The sequence below is a fragment of the Ornithorhynchus anatinus genome, chromosome 6 (genome assembly GCF_004115215.2).
Source record: "Ornithorhynchus anatinus isolate Pmale09 chromosome 6, mOrnAna1.pri.v4, whole genome shotgun sequence".
Lineage (NCBI taxonomy): Eukaryota > Metazoa > Chordata > Mammalia > Monotremata > Ornithorhynchidae > Ornithorhynchus > Ornithorhynchus anatinus.
In genome coordinates this window covers 36,456,483-36,467,982 of record NC_041733.1, presented here as the reverse complement: position 1 = coordinate 36,467,982, position 11,500 = coordinate 36,456,483, and the positions used below count along the sequence as shown (strand labels likewise).

The window sequence follows — 11,500 nt, the reverse complement described above, 5'->3', positions numbered from 1 at the left end:
TGTGAAGGGGAAGGGAGTTCCAGGCAAGAAGTAGGGTGTGAGTAAGTGGTCTGGGTAGGGAATATATCTGTTATATTGTTGTATTGTACTCTCCCAAGCACTTAGTACAGTGTTCTGCACACAGGAAGTGCTCAATAAATACAACTATGAATGGTGCCCAGTGAAATCTAGTGGGATAGGCACATCAGTTGATCTATCAAAGTTTTTTATTGAGTGCTTACTGGGTGCAGAGCACTGTACTAAGGACTTGAAAGACAATACTGAGTTGGTAGACACGTTCCCTGCCCACAAGGAGCTTACAGTCTAGACAGGGAGATGGACATTAATATAAAAAAATTATAGATGTGAATAAACCTAAGTGCTGTGGGTCTGGGGGTGGAGTAAATTTAAGTGCATAGGGATGATAATTGGGGTGGAGAGAGCTGGTTGAGTGCCTTAAAGCTAATGATGAAGAGTTTCTGCTTGATGGGTACACATAAGGATACCCACTGAGGGGCATCCACAGTTAGGGAGTGTGAGGCAGAGGAAGAGCTGGCAAAAGAGAGACTAAGATGGATTGGCCAGAGAGATAGGACACCCGGCAGAGACATTGTCAGAAAAACTAAGGTTAGTAGTATTTCCAGAGAATTGGATCATTTACAGGGTTAAAAGTAGCCAAGAAGTTGAGGAGGATTAGGATGGGCAAGCAATGTATCCAACAATTCTGTTACGTTGTTACAATGTATTCTCCGAAGCGCTGAGTACAGTGCTCTGCACATAGTAAGCACTCAGTTAATATCATTGATTGATTAGAATCCCTTATATTTCTCAAGAAGGACTTCATATTCTCTTCATGACGGTATGCATATAAAGATCATTAATGGGACAGTCAGAAACTTGGGTTATTTTGTTTCACCATAAAGAAGGTTTTTGAATTAAAAAAAAACCCACAGGACTCCCAAATAAAGAAACTTCCACCACTAGTAAAGATTATATCCCATCTTGGGATATTATTGGGAGCACTGTATTTCTTAGATTGAGATGCTAAAACTAATACTTTCTATTCCTAGCACTTTCTAAGATTAAGATCAAGAAGCTCCAGCCTGCACACCAAGTTAATTTTTCTAATCATCTTCATGAAAACCCATTTTAATAGTTTGTGTGCATCATTTTGGGGATCATTGTGTTGCTCTGAGATAAGAAAGGGATTATTTTATAGGAAGAAATAGATCCCTCACACTCGCAAAACAAAATTACCTCCTCAACAAAGATTTAATATTGATAATCAAAGGATGTTTTTCTTGCCTCTGATGGACTGAAATGCTCAAAATATTCACAAGAAATTGAATTATACAGTAATCTTTTTCCTGTTACAGAAAACAGCACCATTTTGGAATGAAATATAATTGCCCTGTAAATTTACATTGAAGATGCTGAGAAGCAGCATGGCCTAGTGGAAAGAGCACAGGCCGGGGAGTCAGAAGACTGGGGTTGTAATGCCAGATCTGCCACTTATCTGCTATGTGACCTTGAGCAAGTCACCTAACTTTTGTGGGCCTCAGTTCCCTCATCTGAGAAATGGGGATTAAGACTGTAAATCCCATGTAGGGCAGAGACTGTGTTCCACTTGATTTCCTTGTGTCTACCCCATGTTTACTGCAATGTTTGGCACATAGTAAATGCTTATCAAGTACCATAAAAAAGGTTGATTTACAGGTATTATTTGGCTAACACCACCAAGCTGTAGACCCAAACATCTTCACAGTGTCAACAAATCGGCCCCATTTTGAAATAGAGGGACACTCCGCTCTCCTATTTCCTCTAAAAGATAGTTCACCGAGAAGTGGGTGGGGTTTTTTAAGGTTTTCTGTACAGGCTTTATGTTAGTGACACGTAAACTAATTAATTACAGTACTTTGCGTTTCTGCTTTCACTTTAAGTGCTCTTTCAAAATGAAATAATAACAGAAGTACATGTCATTTTTATTTACATCCTGCAACAAACCGGTGTCATCACAGGATTGGAAGAGCCATTCATTTAGCAATTTGGAGATGCACCCAAATGAATCTCATTGTTCTCACAGGCCGCTTCTGCCTTTCTCCAGTACTACCTCAGAAGCAGTGGAGATGGTTAGGGTTTTTTTCCAGAGTAACAACAAACCCTAAGGGTTTGCAGTGGCTCTGCCTGGTTTTATGAATGAGCCAGGGACCATCTCCTGTATATGACAGCACTCCAGCTTGATGCCTCGGACAACTGCTAAGGGCTGAGCCGTGCTCTCTACCTTCTTTAGAAGTTTTTAAAGCACCAGATCTTGTTCACTCCTCTGTGGGAATGTCACTTGCCCACCCCCAACAACCAAAAAGATGCAATAGGACCATAGTTAAGTGGATGCCTAATGAACCCAACTTTACCTGTACAACTCTGAAAGGCGTGACCTAGGAAAAGAAAAAATTCTTAGAATACCCTAGTAGAGGGAAGGCAGTATGACCTAGTGTAAAGATGACAAAAGTGGGAATCAAGAGACTTGGGTTCTAGTCTCAGCTCTGTCAACTTGCCTGATGGATGACTTGGGGTAAGTCACTTAATTTCTCTGTGTCTCAATTTCCTCATCTGTAAAATGAGGGTAAATGACTTGTTCTCCTTCCCTCTCAGGACGTGACCATGGGGCAAAGACTTTTTCTAATGTGATTATTTTGCATCTACCTTAGCACCAGGAACAGAGTATGTTTTTATTAATATCAACCTTTGTGTAATATCATAGAGTTGGAGTAATGATAGTGGCACACTTACTAAATTCCAGGGCTGGCACAGGTGGGTGGATAGTTGCTGCCGTCAGGCCAGCATCTGTGGCTGTAGGAATGGAGCCAGGTTATAGTAGCCACAGCTGTGACCAGCAGATCCTGGCCCCAGAGTGATGATCCTCAGGTGCTTGGAGTTATCACCACCGCAGCATATCCCTGGGTGGAGGAGGCAGGGGTAGGGGAGAGGTCAAGCCAACCTCTCCTCATGGGGAGATCTGCTGCAGTCAGCCCCAACCACTGCTTGCCCAGTGGGACAGGTGGGGAAAAGGAGGCATTCCTCATTTTGGACTTTTTTTTTTTTTACATCTCCTTCCTCCATTCCCACCCTTTTTTCCACCCCCAGCAATGTCTTCTCTTGTCCCATCAAAGCCTTGATCCCCATTTTGCTCCCATCTAACTAATCATTACTATTTATTGAATGCCTATTATGTGCAGAGCATTGTACTAAATGCTTGTAGTCTCAAAGAAGACACAATCCCTGCTCTCACAGAGGTTACAGTCTAGTGAGTAGATAGATACTAGCATAAACTAGAGGTAAGGGAAGGATATGTACAGAAGTGCTGAGGGGATGGGATTTGGGTGATTATCTAAATCCTGAAAAGGTGGGACTAAAGTGGGACTATGGATGATTTAGTAGGGAGGGGATGTCTGAAGCAGATGCAATAAAAAGTTAATCAGGCAAAAGTGCTTGGGGAAATATGACTTTAGGAGGGTTTTGAAGATGGGGAGAGTGGTGGTCTATTGAATATGAAGGAGGAGGGAATTCCCTTGCAGGAGGGAGGGTATGAGCAAGGAATTGACCACCAAAGAGATGAAGTGAGGCTCAGTGAGTAGAGAAAAGAGAGGATATATAGTGGTGAGAGTTGATTGAGCAAATTAAGGCTTATCGAGAGGAGCTTCTGCTTAATATGGAGTTGGATGGGCAACTATTGGAAGTATTTAAGAAATGGGGAGATGTATGTAGAACAATATTTTATAAAAATCTGGGCAGCAGAGTGAAATATGGACTGGAGAGGGGAGAAGCAGGGATGTCAGCAAGGAGCCTGATGCAGCAGTCGAGATGGGAGATGACAAGTGTTCAAACTAATGTGATACCAGTTTGTATGGGGAGGAAGAGGCAAACTGGAGATGTTGTAGAGATAGAATTGAATTGACAAGATTGATTTAGTGACTGACAGGAGCTGAGTCATGACTTCATATGGCAATCTGCAGAACCTAGAGCATTTCTCCAGGAGGACCCCTAACCCCTTCCTTCTCAATCCAGATCCAGGCCCTCAGGTCCCTGTAAACCAGACTGCTCCTCCCAAACTGTGGGATTTTGTGGCTGGAGCAGAGAAGGAAGGGGGGAAACCCTTAGAGAAGCAGCATGCCTCAGTGGAAAGAGCACGGGTTTAGGAGTCAGAGGACATGGGTTCTAATCCCAGCTCCGTCACTTGTCAGCTGTGTGATTTTGGGCAAGTTACTTAACTTCTCCAGGCCTCAGTTACCTTATCTGTAAAATAGAGAAGCAGAGTGGCTCAGTGGAAAGAGTACGGGTTTAGGAGTCAGAGGTCATGGGTTCTAATCCCAGCTCTGCCACCTGTTAGCTGTGTGACTTTGGGCAAGTCACTTCACTGGGCCTGAGTGACCTCATCTGTAAAATGGGGATTAAGACTGTGAGCCTCACATGGGACAACCTGATTACCCTGTATCTATTGCCATTGTTCTTGTCTGTCCATCTCCCCCGATTAGACTGTAAACCCGTCAAACGGCAGGGACTGTCTCTATCTGTTGCCGACTTGTTCATTCCAAGCGCTTAGTACAGTGCTCTGCACATAGTAAGCGCTCAATAAATACTATTGAATGAATGAATACCCCAGTGCTTAGAACAGTGCTCGGCACATAGTAAGCACTTAACAAATACCAACATCATTATTACTATGGGGATTAAAGACAGTGAGCCTCACATGGGGCAACCTGATGACCTTGTATGTCCCCCAGCTTGAGCAAGTCACTTCACTTCTCTGTGCCTCAGTTACCTCATCTGTAAAATGGGGATTAAGACTGTGAGTTTCACATGGGGCAACCTGATTACCCTGTATCTGCCCCAACACTTAAAACAGTGCTTGGCACATATTAAGTGCTTAACAAATACCAACATTATTATTATTATGGTGATTAAAGACTGTGAGCCCTACGTGGGGTAACTTGATTACCTTGTATCTCCCCCAACGCTTAGAACAGTGCTTGACATATAGTAAGCGCTTAACTAGAGAAGCAGCATGCCTTAGTGGAAAGAGCCCAGGCTTGGGAGTTAGAAGTTGGGGGTTCTACTCCCTGCTCTGCTACTTGTCTGCTGTGTGACCTTGGGCAAGTCACTTACCTTCTCTGTGCCTCAGTTACCTCATCTCTAACAGTGGATCAATGGAAAGACCCTGGGCTTGGGAGTCAAAGGTCATGGGTTCTAATCCCTGCTCTGCCGCTTGCCAGCTGTGTGACTTTGGGCAAGTCACTTCACTTCTCTGTGCCTGTTACCTCATCTGTAAAATGGCGATTTAAACTGTGAGCCCCATGTGGGACAATCTGATCACCCTGTATCCCCCCAACGCTTAGAACAGCGCTTTGCACAGAGTAAGCGCTTAACTAATACCACTATTATTAAAAATGGGGATTAAAAAATGTGAGCCCTATGTAGGACAATCTGCTTACCCTGTGTTGACCTCAGTGCTTGGAACAGTGCTCTGCACATAGTAAGGGCTTTACAAATACCATAATTATTATCAAATATCAGCATTATTATTACTGAAATGCAAAAATCTCAAACAAAACCCCCAGAACAGAGACCAGCTGAAAGTGGACCGTCCAGACTAAATGGGCTCCAATGGCCATGGCCACCAGGACGTGGGTATCGATCCAGCTGGGGGCCTTGCTGGCCGTGAATGGGCAGGAAGGGGGAGGCCGCGGGGGACGTGTCTGCCCACGGTGGAAACTCCCTCGCCCAGTTCCCCCTCTAAGGGGTCAACAGAGAAGCTGGAAAGAGCCCGGGCTTGGGAGTCAGAGATCATGGGTCCGAATCCCCCCTCTGCCCCTTGTCAGCTGGGTGACTGTGGGCAAGTCCCTTCCCAGGGGCCTCCCCTGTCAAATGGGGATTAACTGTGAGCCTCACATGGGACAACCTGTATACCCCCAGCGCTTAGAACAGTGCTCTGCACGTAGTAAGCGCTTCACAAATACCAACACTGTGATTATTATGAATAAGGAGGGGTGAGAGGGACGATGTGGGGCCTGTGGGGAGGGCCGAGGCCTAGCGAGGCGGCCATGCCTCCCGGCAGGCCCCGCGCGGAGGAGGGGGGTGGGGGGGGGCGCGGGCGCGCGCTCCGTGGGCGGGCGGCTCCCCTTTGACCTCCCGCTCCTCAGCTCTCCATCCGGGCTCCCGCGCCTCCACAGGGGAAGATGGCGGCGGCGGCCCCGGCGCCCACGGCTTCGGCCGCGGCCGTCCCTACCGAGTGGATCAAGAACTGGGAGAAATCAGGGAAAAGCGAATTGTAAGTGCGATTGGAGGGCTCCCCTCCGCGTCTCCCCTTCCCCCTGCGTCAGGCGTGCGGGCCGGCGGGGGCTTTCCCGGGGTGGAGGGGGATGGCCGCCGCCACCACTACCACCACCACCATGGTCCCCTTCCTTCCCCGGGGCCCGCTTCCCGCCTTCTCCTGGGCGAATGGTGGCCCCGCTTTTCCTTTCCAACCCCGCTTTTTTCTCTCCACCTCCCCCGCACCTCCTCTTTCTCTTTCTCCCCGCCACCGCCCGCTGGGCCCAGCGCTTCGTAGCCTCCAGCGCGCTCCCTTGGGCCCGGACCCCGACTTTGCCTTCTCCCCGCGGCTCCCTTCCCTCCGATGGGCCTCCCCAGAGACCTTCCGCATGGGCCTCTGCAGGACCTGACGCTTCCGTCCCCACCCCCATTCGTCTCTGCGCTCCTTTCCCCGGCCTCTTCGTCTCCCCTGATTTTTTGTTTTTCTTCCCCACCCACTCGACCCCCTTAACCCTCCCCAATCGGCGTCCACCCTCCTCCATCTCCCCGCTTCCCAGTCATTCCCTCTTCGTGTCCGCGATTAGGAGCGGGAACGGGGCTCGAAGGTGGAGGAGAAGCGTTGGGATTCCCAACGGGGCGCCTTTTTGTTGTGGTGGTGGTGACCCAGACGTGTTCTCTTCTCATACAGCTTCACCGACTTAATATCCGGTCCTGTGTCTCCTCTCTTCTCCCCCATTTTAAATCCAGTAGTGTTTATTGAGCGCTTAACGTGTGTAGACCACTGCCCCGGGCCCTTGGGGGAATAGACTGCAACTGAGTTTACACCCAGCCTTTAACAGAGTTTAGCAGAATAGGTAGCACAACTGTCACTTAATCCACTCTGCTTCAGGAAAAACTTCTGTGCCTGTTAAAATGAAAACAGTAACTCCCACCCACATCTCTATCACGTTCAAGTGTCAGCAAGGTATCCATTTCTGGGTTTGAAGTTCTTCACCTTAACTCCCCTTTGTATGACCTATTTCTTTGGAAAAGAGTGGGCTCACTTGTGATAGTGATGGCTGATTGAACCTTGATGGCTCATTAATAACAGTTTTTGTCCATCTGTTTCCCCCGATTAGGCTGTAAGCCCAACAATGGGCAGGAATTGTCTCTATCTGTTGCCGAATTGTACATTCCAAGCGCTTAGGACAGTGCTCTGCACATAGCGCTCAATAAATACTACTGAATGAATGAACAATCATTATTAATACATATTGAGCACCTGCTGGGAACAAAGCAACGACTTTGGTGCTTGGGGGCATAAAACAGAAGTAAAAGGCACAGCTTAATTCCTGCAGGGGAGATGATCTAATGGATGTCCAGAACTGCGAGGAAAAATTAAGCACAGTGATAGTTTAAGCAGTAAACTATTTTATTCCTCTAGTCATTTAAAAAGCAGAACTTCCTGTGATTTTGAGTTTAGCCTTCAAAGCATTAGTTGAAATTACTGATGAGAAAATATTTGATAGAGAAAACCTGTCCACTTAATTAAACAGCCTGTTCTGCTGTAGCATGTGTTTTCATTATTAAGACTGTGAGCCCCACATGGGACAACCTGATTACCCTGTATCTACCCCACCTCTTAGAACACTGCTCTGCACATAGTAAGTGCTTACATACCAACATTATCATTATTATTATTATTATTTGGATATTGTATGCGGGAAGAATTAAAGACTGTTTATTCTTCAACATGAATCTGATCTGGTGTAGCCTGATCTGCAAGTAGATTTGGTGTAAGAAGGACAGTTGCGTGGAGCATTTGTTAAGATGTGATGCCCCTGTACTGTCTAGCTTTTCCCTTGCTCTGCTGTTCATAAAACAACGTGGCTCAGTGGAAAGAGCCCAGGCTTTGGAGTCAGAGGACACGGGTTCGCATCCCGGCTCGGCCACTTGTCAGCTGTGTGACTTTGGGCAAGTCACTTCACTTCTCGGTGCCTCAGTGACCGCATCTGTAAAATGGGGATTAAGACTGTGAGCCCCACGTGGGACAACTTGATTACCCTGTGTCTACCCCAGCGCTTAGAACAGTACTTGGCACATAGTAAGCGTTTAACAAATACCAACATTAAAACAAATAACGAGCTACATTGTATCTTTAACATTAGAGTATTTAGTACCATAAAATAGCAGTTATATGGGTGAAGCATTCTGCTAGTGGGGGCTACAGTTGGTTTCAAAAAAATGACAGTCAAGGTAGTATCTTGGAATCATTTGCTCTGTAACCCATTAATTCCCTTGCATCAGTTGGTACTTCGGGCCCAGTTCTGCTCTGTGAATTAGGATACATGATTCTGTCACTAGCCAGCCAATGTGGGTGAAAACAGTACACAGATGTACCACTCCCATTGTGTTCTTGCAGAGAGGGAGCAGTGCTGCACAGGCAGTTTTACAGTCACTTTCTTTGGTCAGGCTCTGGATCCCAAAGACAGAAGCTCATCCATCGTTCCTTTGTCAATACTAAAAAACAAATTTCTTCCAGCATGTGATTTGTCACAATCACAACCCACATGTTCTAAAGGAACTCCACAGAGTAGAGTTGAACACACGGGAAATCTTTTTAAATTCCTTTTTAATGGTATTCAAGTACTTACTGTCTGCCAGTCACTGTTCTTAGTGCCCAGGGAGATACAAGACAATCAGGTTGTACCCAGGCCCTATCCCACATAGGGCTCGTAGTCTTAATTCCCATTTTTGCAGATGAGGTAATTGAGGCCCAGAGAAGTGAAGTGACTTGCCCAAGGTCTCACACAGCAGACAAATGGCATAACTGGGATTAGAACCCAGGTTTTTCTGACTCACAGCCCATGTGCTATTTCCATTAGACCACGCTGCTCCTACTAGGCCATGCAACTCCCATTTTGTAAAATATCTTCCTAGGTTGACTTCTAGATTGATCTATGGTAAACATTGCCTAAAAAATAGCGTGTGCATTTTTGAAAACTCTCTGCAGAATGAGACTCGTGGCAGGCCCAAACGGGGAGTCCCCACAGCCCTGAAAGTTCAGGACTGAAAACCTGCACAGTGGAATTGATTCTGGTGTCAGTGGTTTGCCCAGCATCAGTTGGAGACTTCTGTCTCTGCCAGAAAATTTCCCAGTGCTGGCATTAGTCTATGGATAGAGATCCTGCATGTAGCAGGTGGCTGGTATGGTCTCTGCTCACGTTGGCCACCCAGATTGGGGCCGGCATCCACATCTCCTAATTCCAAGGGCAGTGCTCTTTTTACTGGGCCAATAGTAGGGCTCATTGGCGTGCTGTGTTGAGGCAAAAATGCCCAGTGCATTATCCTAGTAGCTTTTTTGTAAGAACAGTTCAAACAGTTTAATACAATAGAAGTGGTTGCTGAGCAATCTAGTGGCCAGTAAGTCACTAAGTGCCAGTGTCAATAAAGCAACTCCTATTTCTTCAGGAATTGATCAACCAATTTGCAGATTATATGCTTCTTCCTTGTGGTTATGCCTAGTTTCCCTTTAAGGTGGGGTTGTCTTCTTGATGTTAAAGGAAACTCTTGTTGTGGTCTTCATCATGTCCAGTGCTGCACACATGCCCTTTTGTTTCTCTTGACACTAACGGGTTGGAATTCAAACAGGTGGAGGTTGCTGACCAATTCATCCTAATTCCCTAGCCACATCTTAGCCAAATTGCCTAGTAAGCATGGATGTTATGGCAACTCAGTGTACTCTACTTTTTGCCCTTTGTCTTGTTGGATAAGAAGGGAAAGTTCAGAAAATCAGTTTTACTATAGTAGTTGTTCTTCAAAATGTATAGTCTTGTCTGATACTGTATAGTAGGGAAGGATATTGAAACTAATACCGAAAAATGTGAATTTTGGATAAAATTATCTATGCTCCTGCTCTGCTTTATGTAAATAAAAGGTTGACCATAAAATAGTACATTGGTTGTATTTCATTTAAAGTATTATGAATGACACTTCACGGGACTATTATGAAATGTATCATATAGCACTAGTTCTCCCCATCTTTACCTGGTTATTTGGGATCCTACAGCTTTATCATTGTTGCCTGAGTGGTGGTTTTTATTATTATTTTTTTTAGCTTTTCATTCTAGTGAAGAAAACCAGTTACATAAATTGATCTGAAAGCCATGATTCTTTTAAAGGGGATCAATTTTAGTACTCTTCTTCCTCCCCCCGATAACCCCCCATTCCAGGAACATAGGGAAATTGGATGGTCTTAATCTGTGAGTGGAATTTTCAGAAAAGGGACTGCCTGATCTAACTGTCTTGAATCTCTCCCTATCTTTGCAGAGAAGTGCTTAGTAAATGTCTCAATTAGTGGCTTAAATATTGCTTCATCATATTAAGTTGAGCAAAAGTACATTCCTTAAGTCAAAATTCTTAAATTGTAAAGGCAAGGATCTTCAATAGATATGCTGTCAGTATTGAACATAGTTTCATGTTTAAAAGTGTTGAGGCATGAAAGAATGTTGGAAAGGCTGTGATAATTTGCCTTTGAGGAGCATGAAACTACTCCATTATTCCCCCTCCTCCACCATTGCTCTTAATTTATCGTTGCTCTTTTATGTTTTTGTGTTCTTATTATTTCATCGCTTCTTATTAGTTTACCACCCTCTTTCCCCTTATTCATAGATGTGAGCCCCTCAGGGGCCAGGAACAAGTGTCTCATTTTCACTTCAGTAGCACTCTTATCACTTACTGTGTGCACTAAGCTGTATTAAGCTGACTGACTGTACTAAGTTCTTGAGGGAGAGTACGGTACAGTGTGTACCTGACCACAAGAAGCTTACAGTCTAAATGGGGAGCTAGACATTGGAGCAACATTTATGGATTTGTGCATAAGTGCTCTGGTTCTAAAAGTTGAGTGATTTATCAAGTGCTTAAAAGGTACAATTCCAAGTGCAAGGGTGATGCAAAAGGGAGAGCGAGTAGGCCAAATGAGAGGGCTTAATTAGGGAAGGCCTTTTGGAGGAGATTCATTCAGTAGTATCTGAGTGCTTACTATGTGCAGAGCACTGTACTAAGCACTTGGAATGAACAAGTTGGCAACAGATAGAGACAGTCCCTGCCGTTTGACGGGCTTACAGTCTAATCGGGGGAGACGGGCAGACAAGAACAATGGCAATAGAGTCGAGGGGAAGAACATCTGGTAAAAACAATGACAACTAAATAGAATCAAGGCGATGTACATTTCATT

The 11,500-nt window shown here is 45.2% G+C and overlaps 1 protein-coding gene across 3 annotated transcripts in view; it reads left to right on the top strand.

Moving 5' to 3' along the window:
* Nucleotides 1-6,191: 6,191 nt before the first annotated feature.
* Nucleotides 6,192-11,500, top strand: part of THOC2 (THO complex 2) — an 83,663-nt gene continuing 78,354 nt past the window's right edge. For 2 of the 3 annotated variants that reach the window (XM_029067120.2, XM_029067119.2), the window contains exon 1: nt 6,194-6,304. In XM_029067120.2, the coding sequence (XP_028922953.1) occupies nt 6,213-6,304 (92 nt within the window). In that variant the 5' untranslated portion in view covers nt 6,194-6,212. Of the gene's footprint in view, nt 6,305-11,500 lie in introns of all 3 variants that reach the window. The other variant, XM_029067121.2, reaches the window with a different exon arrangement.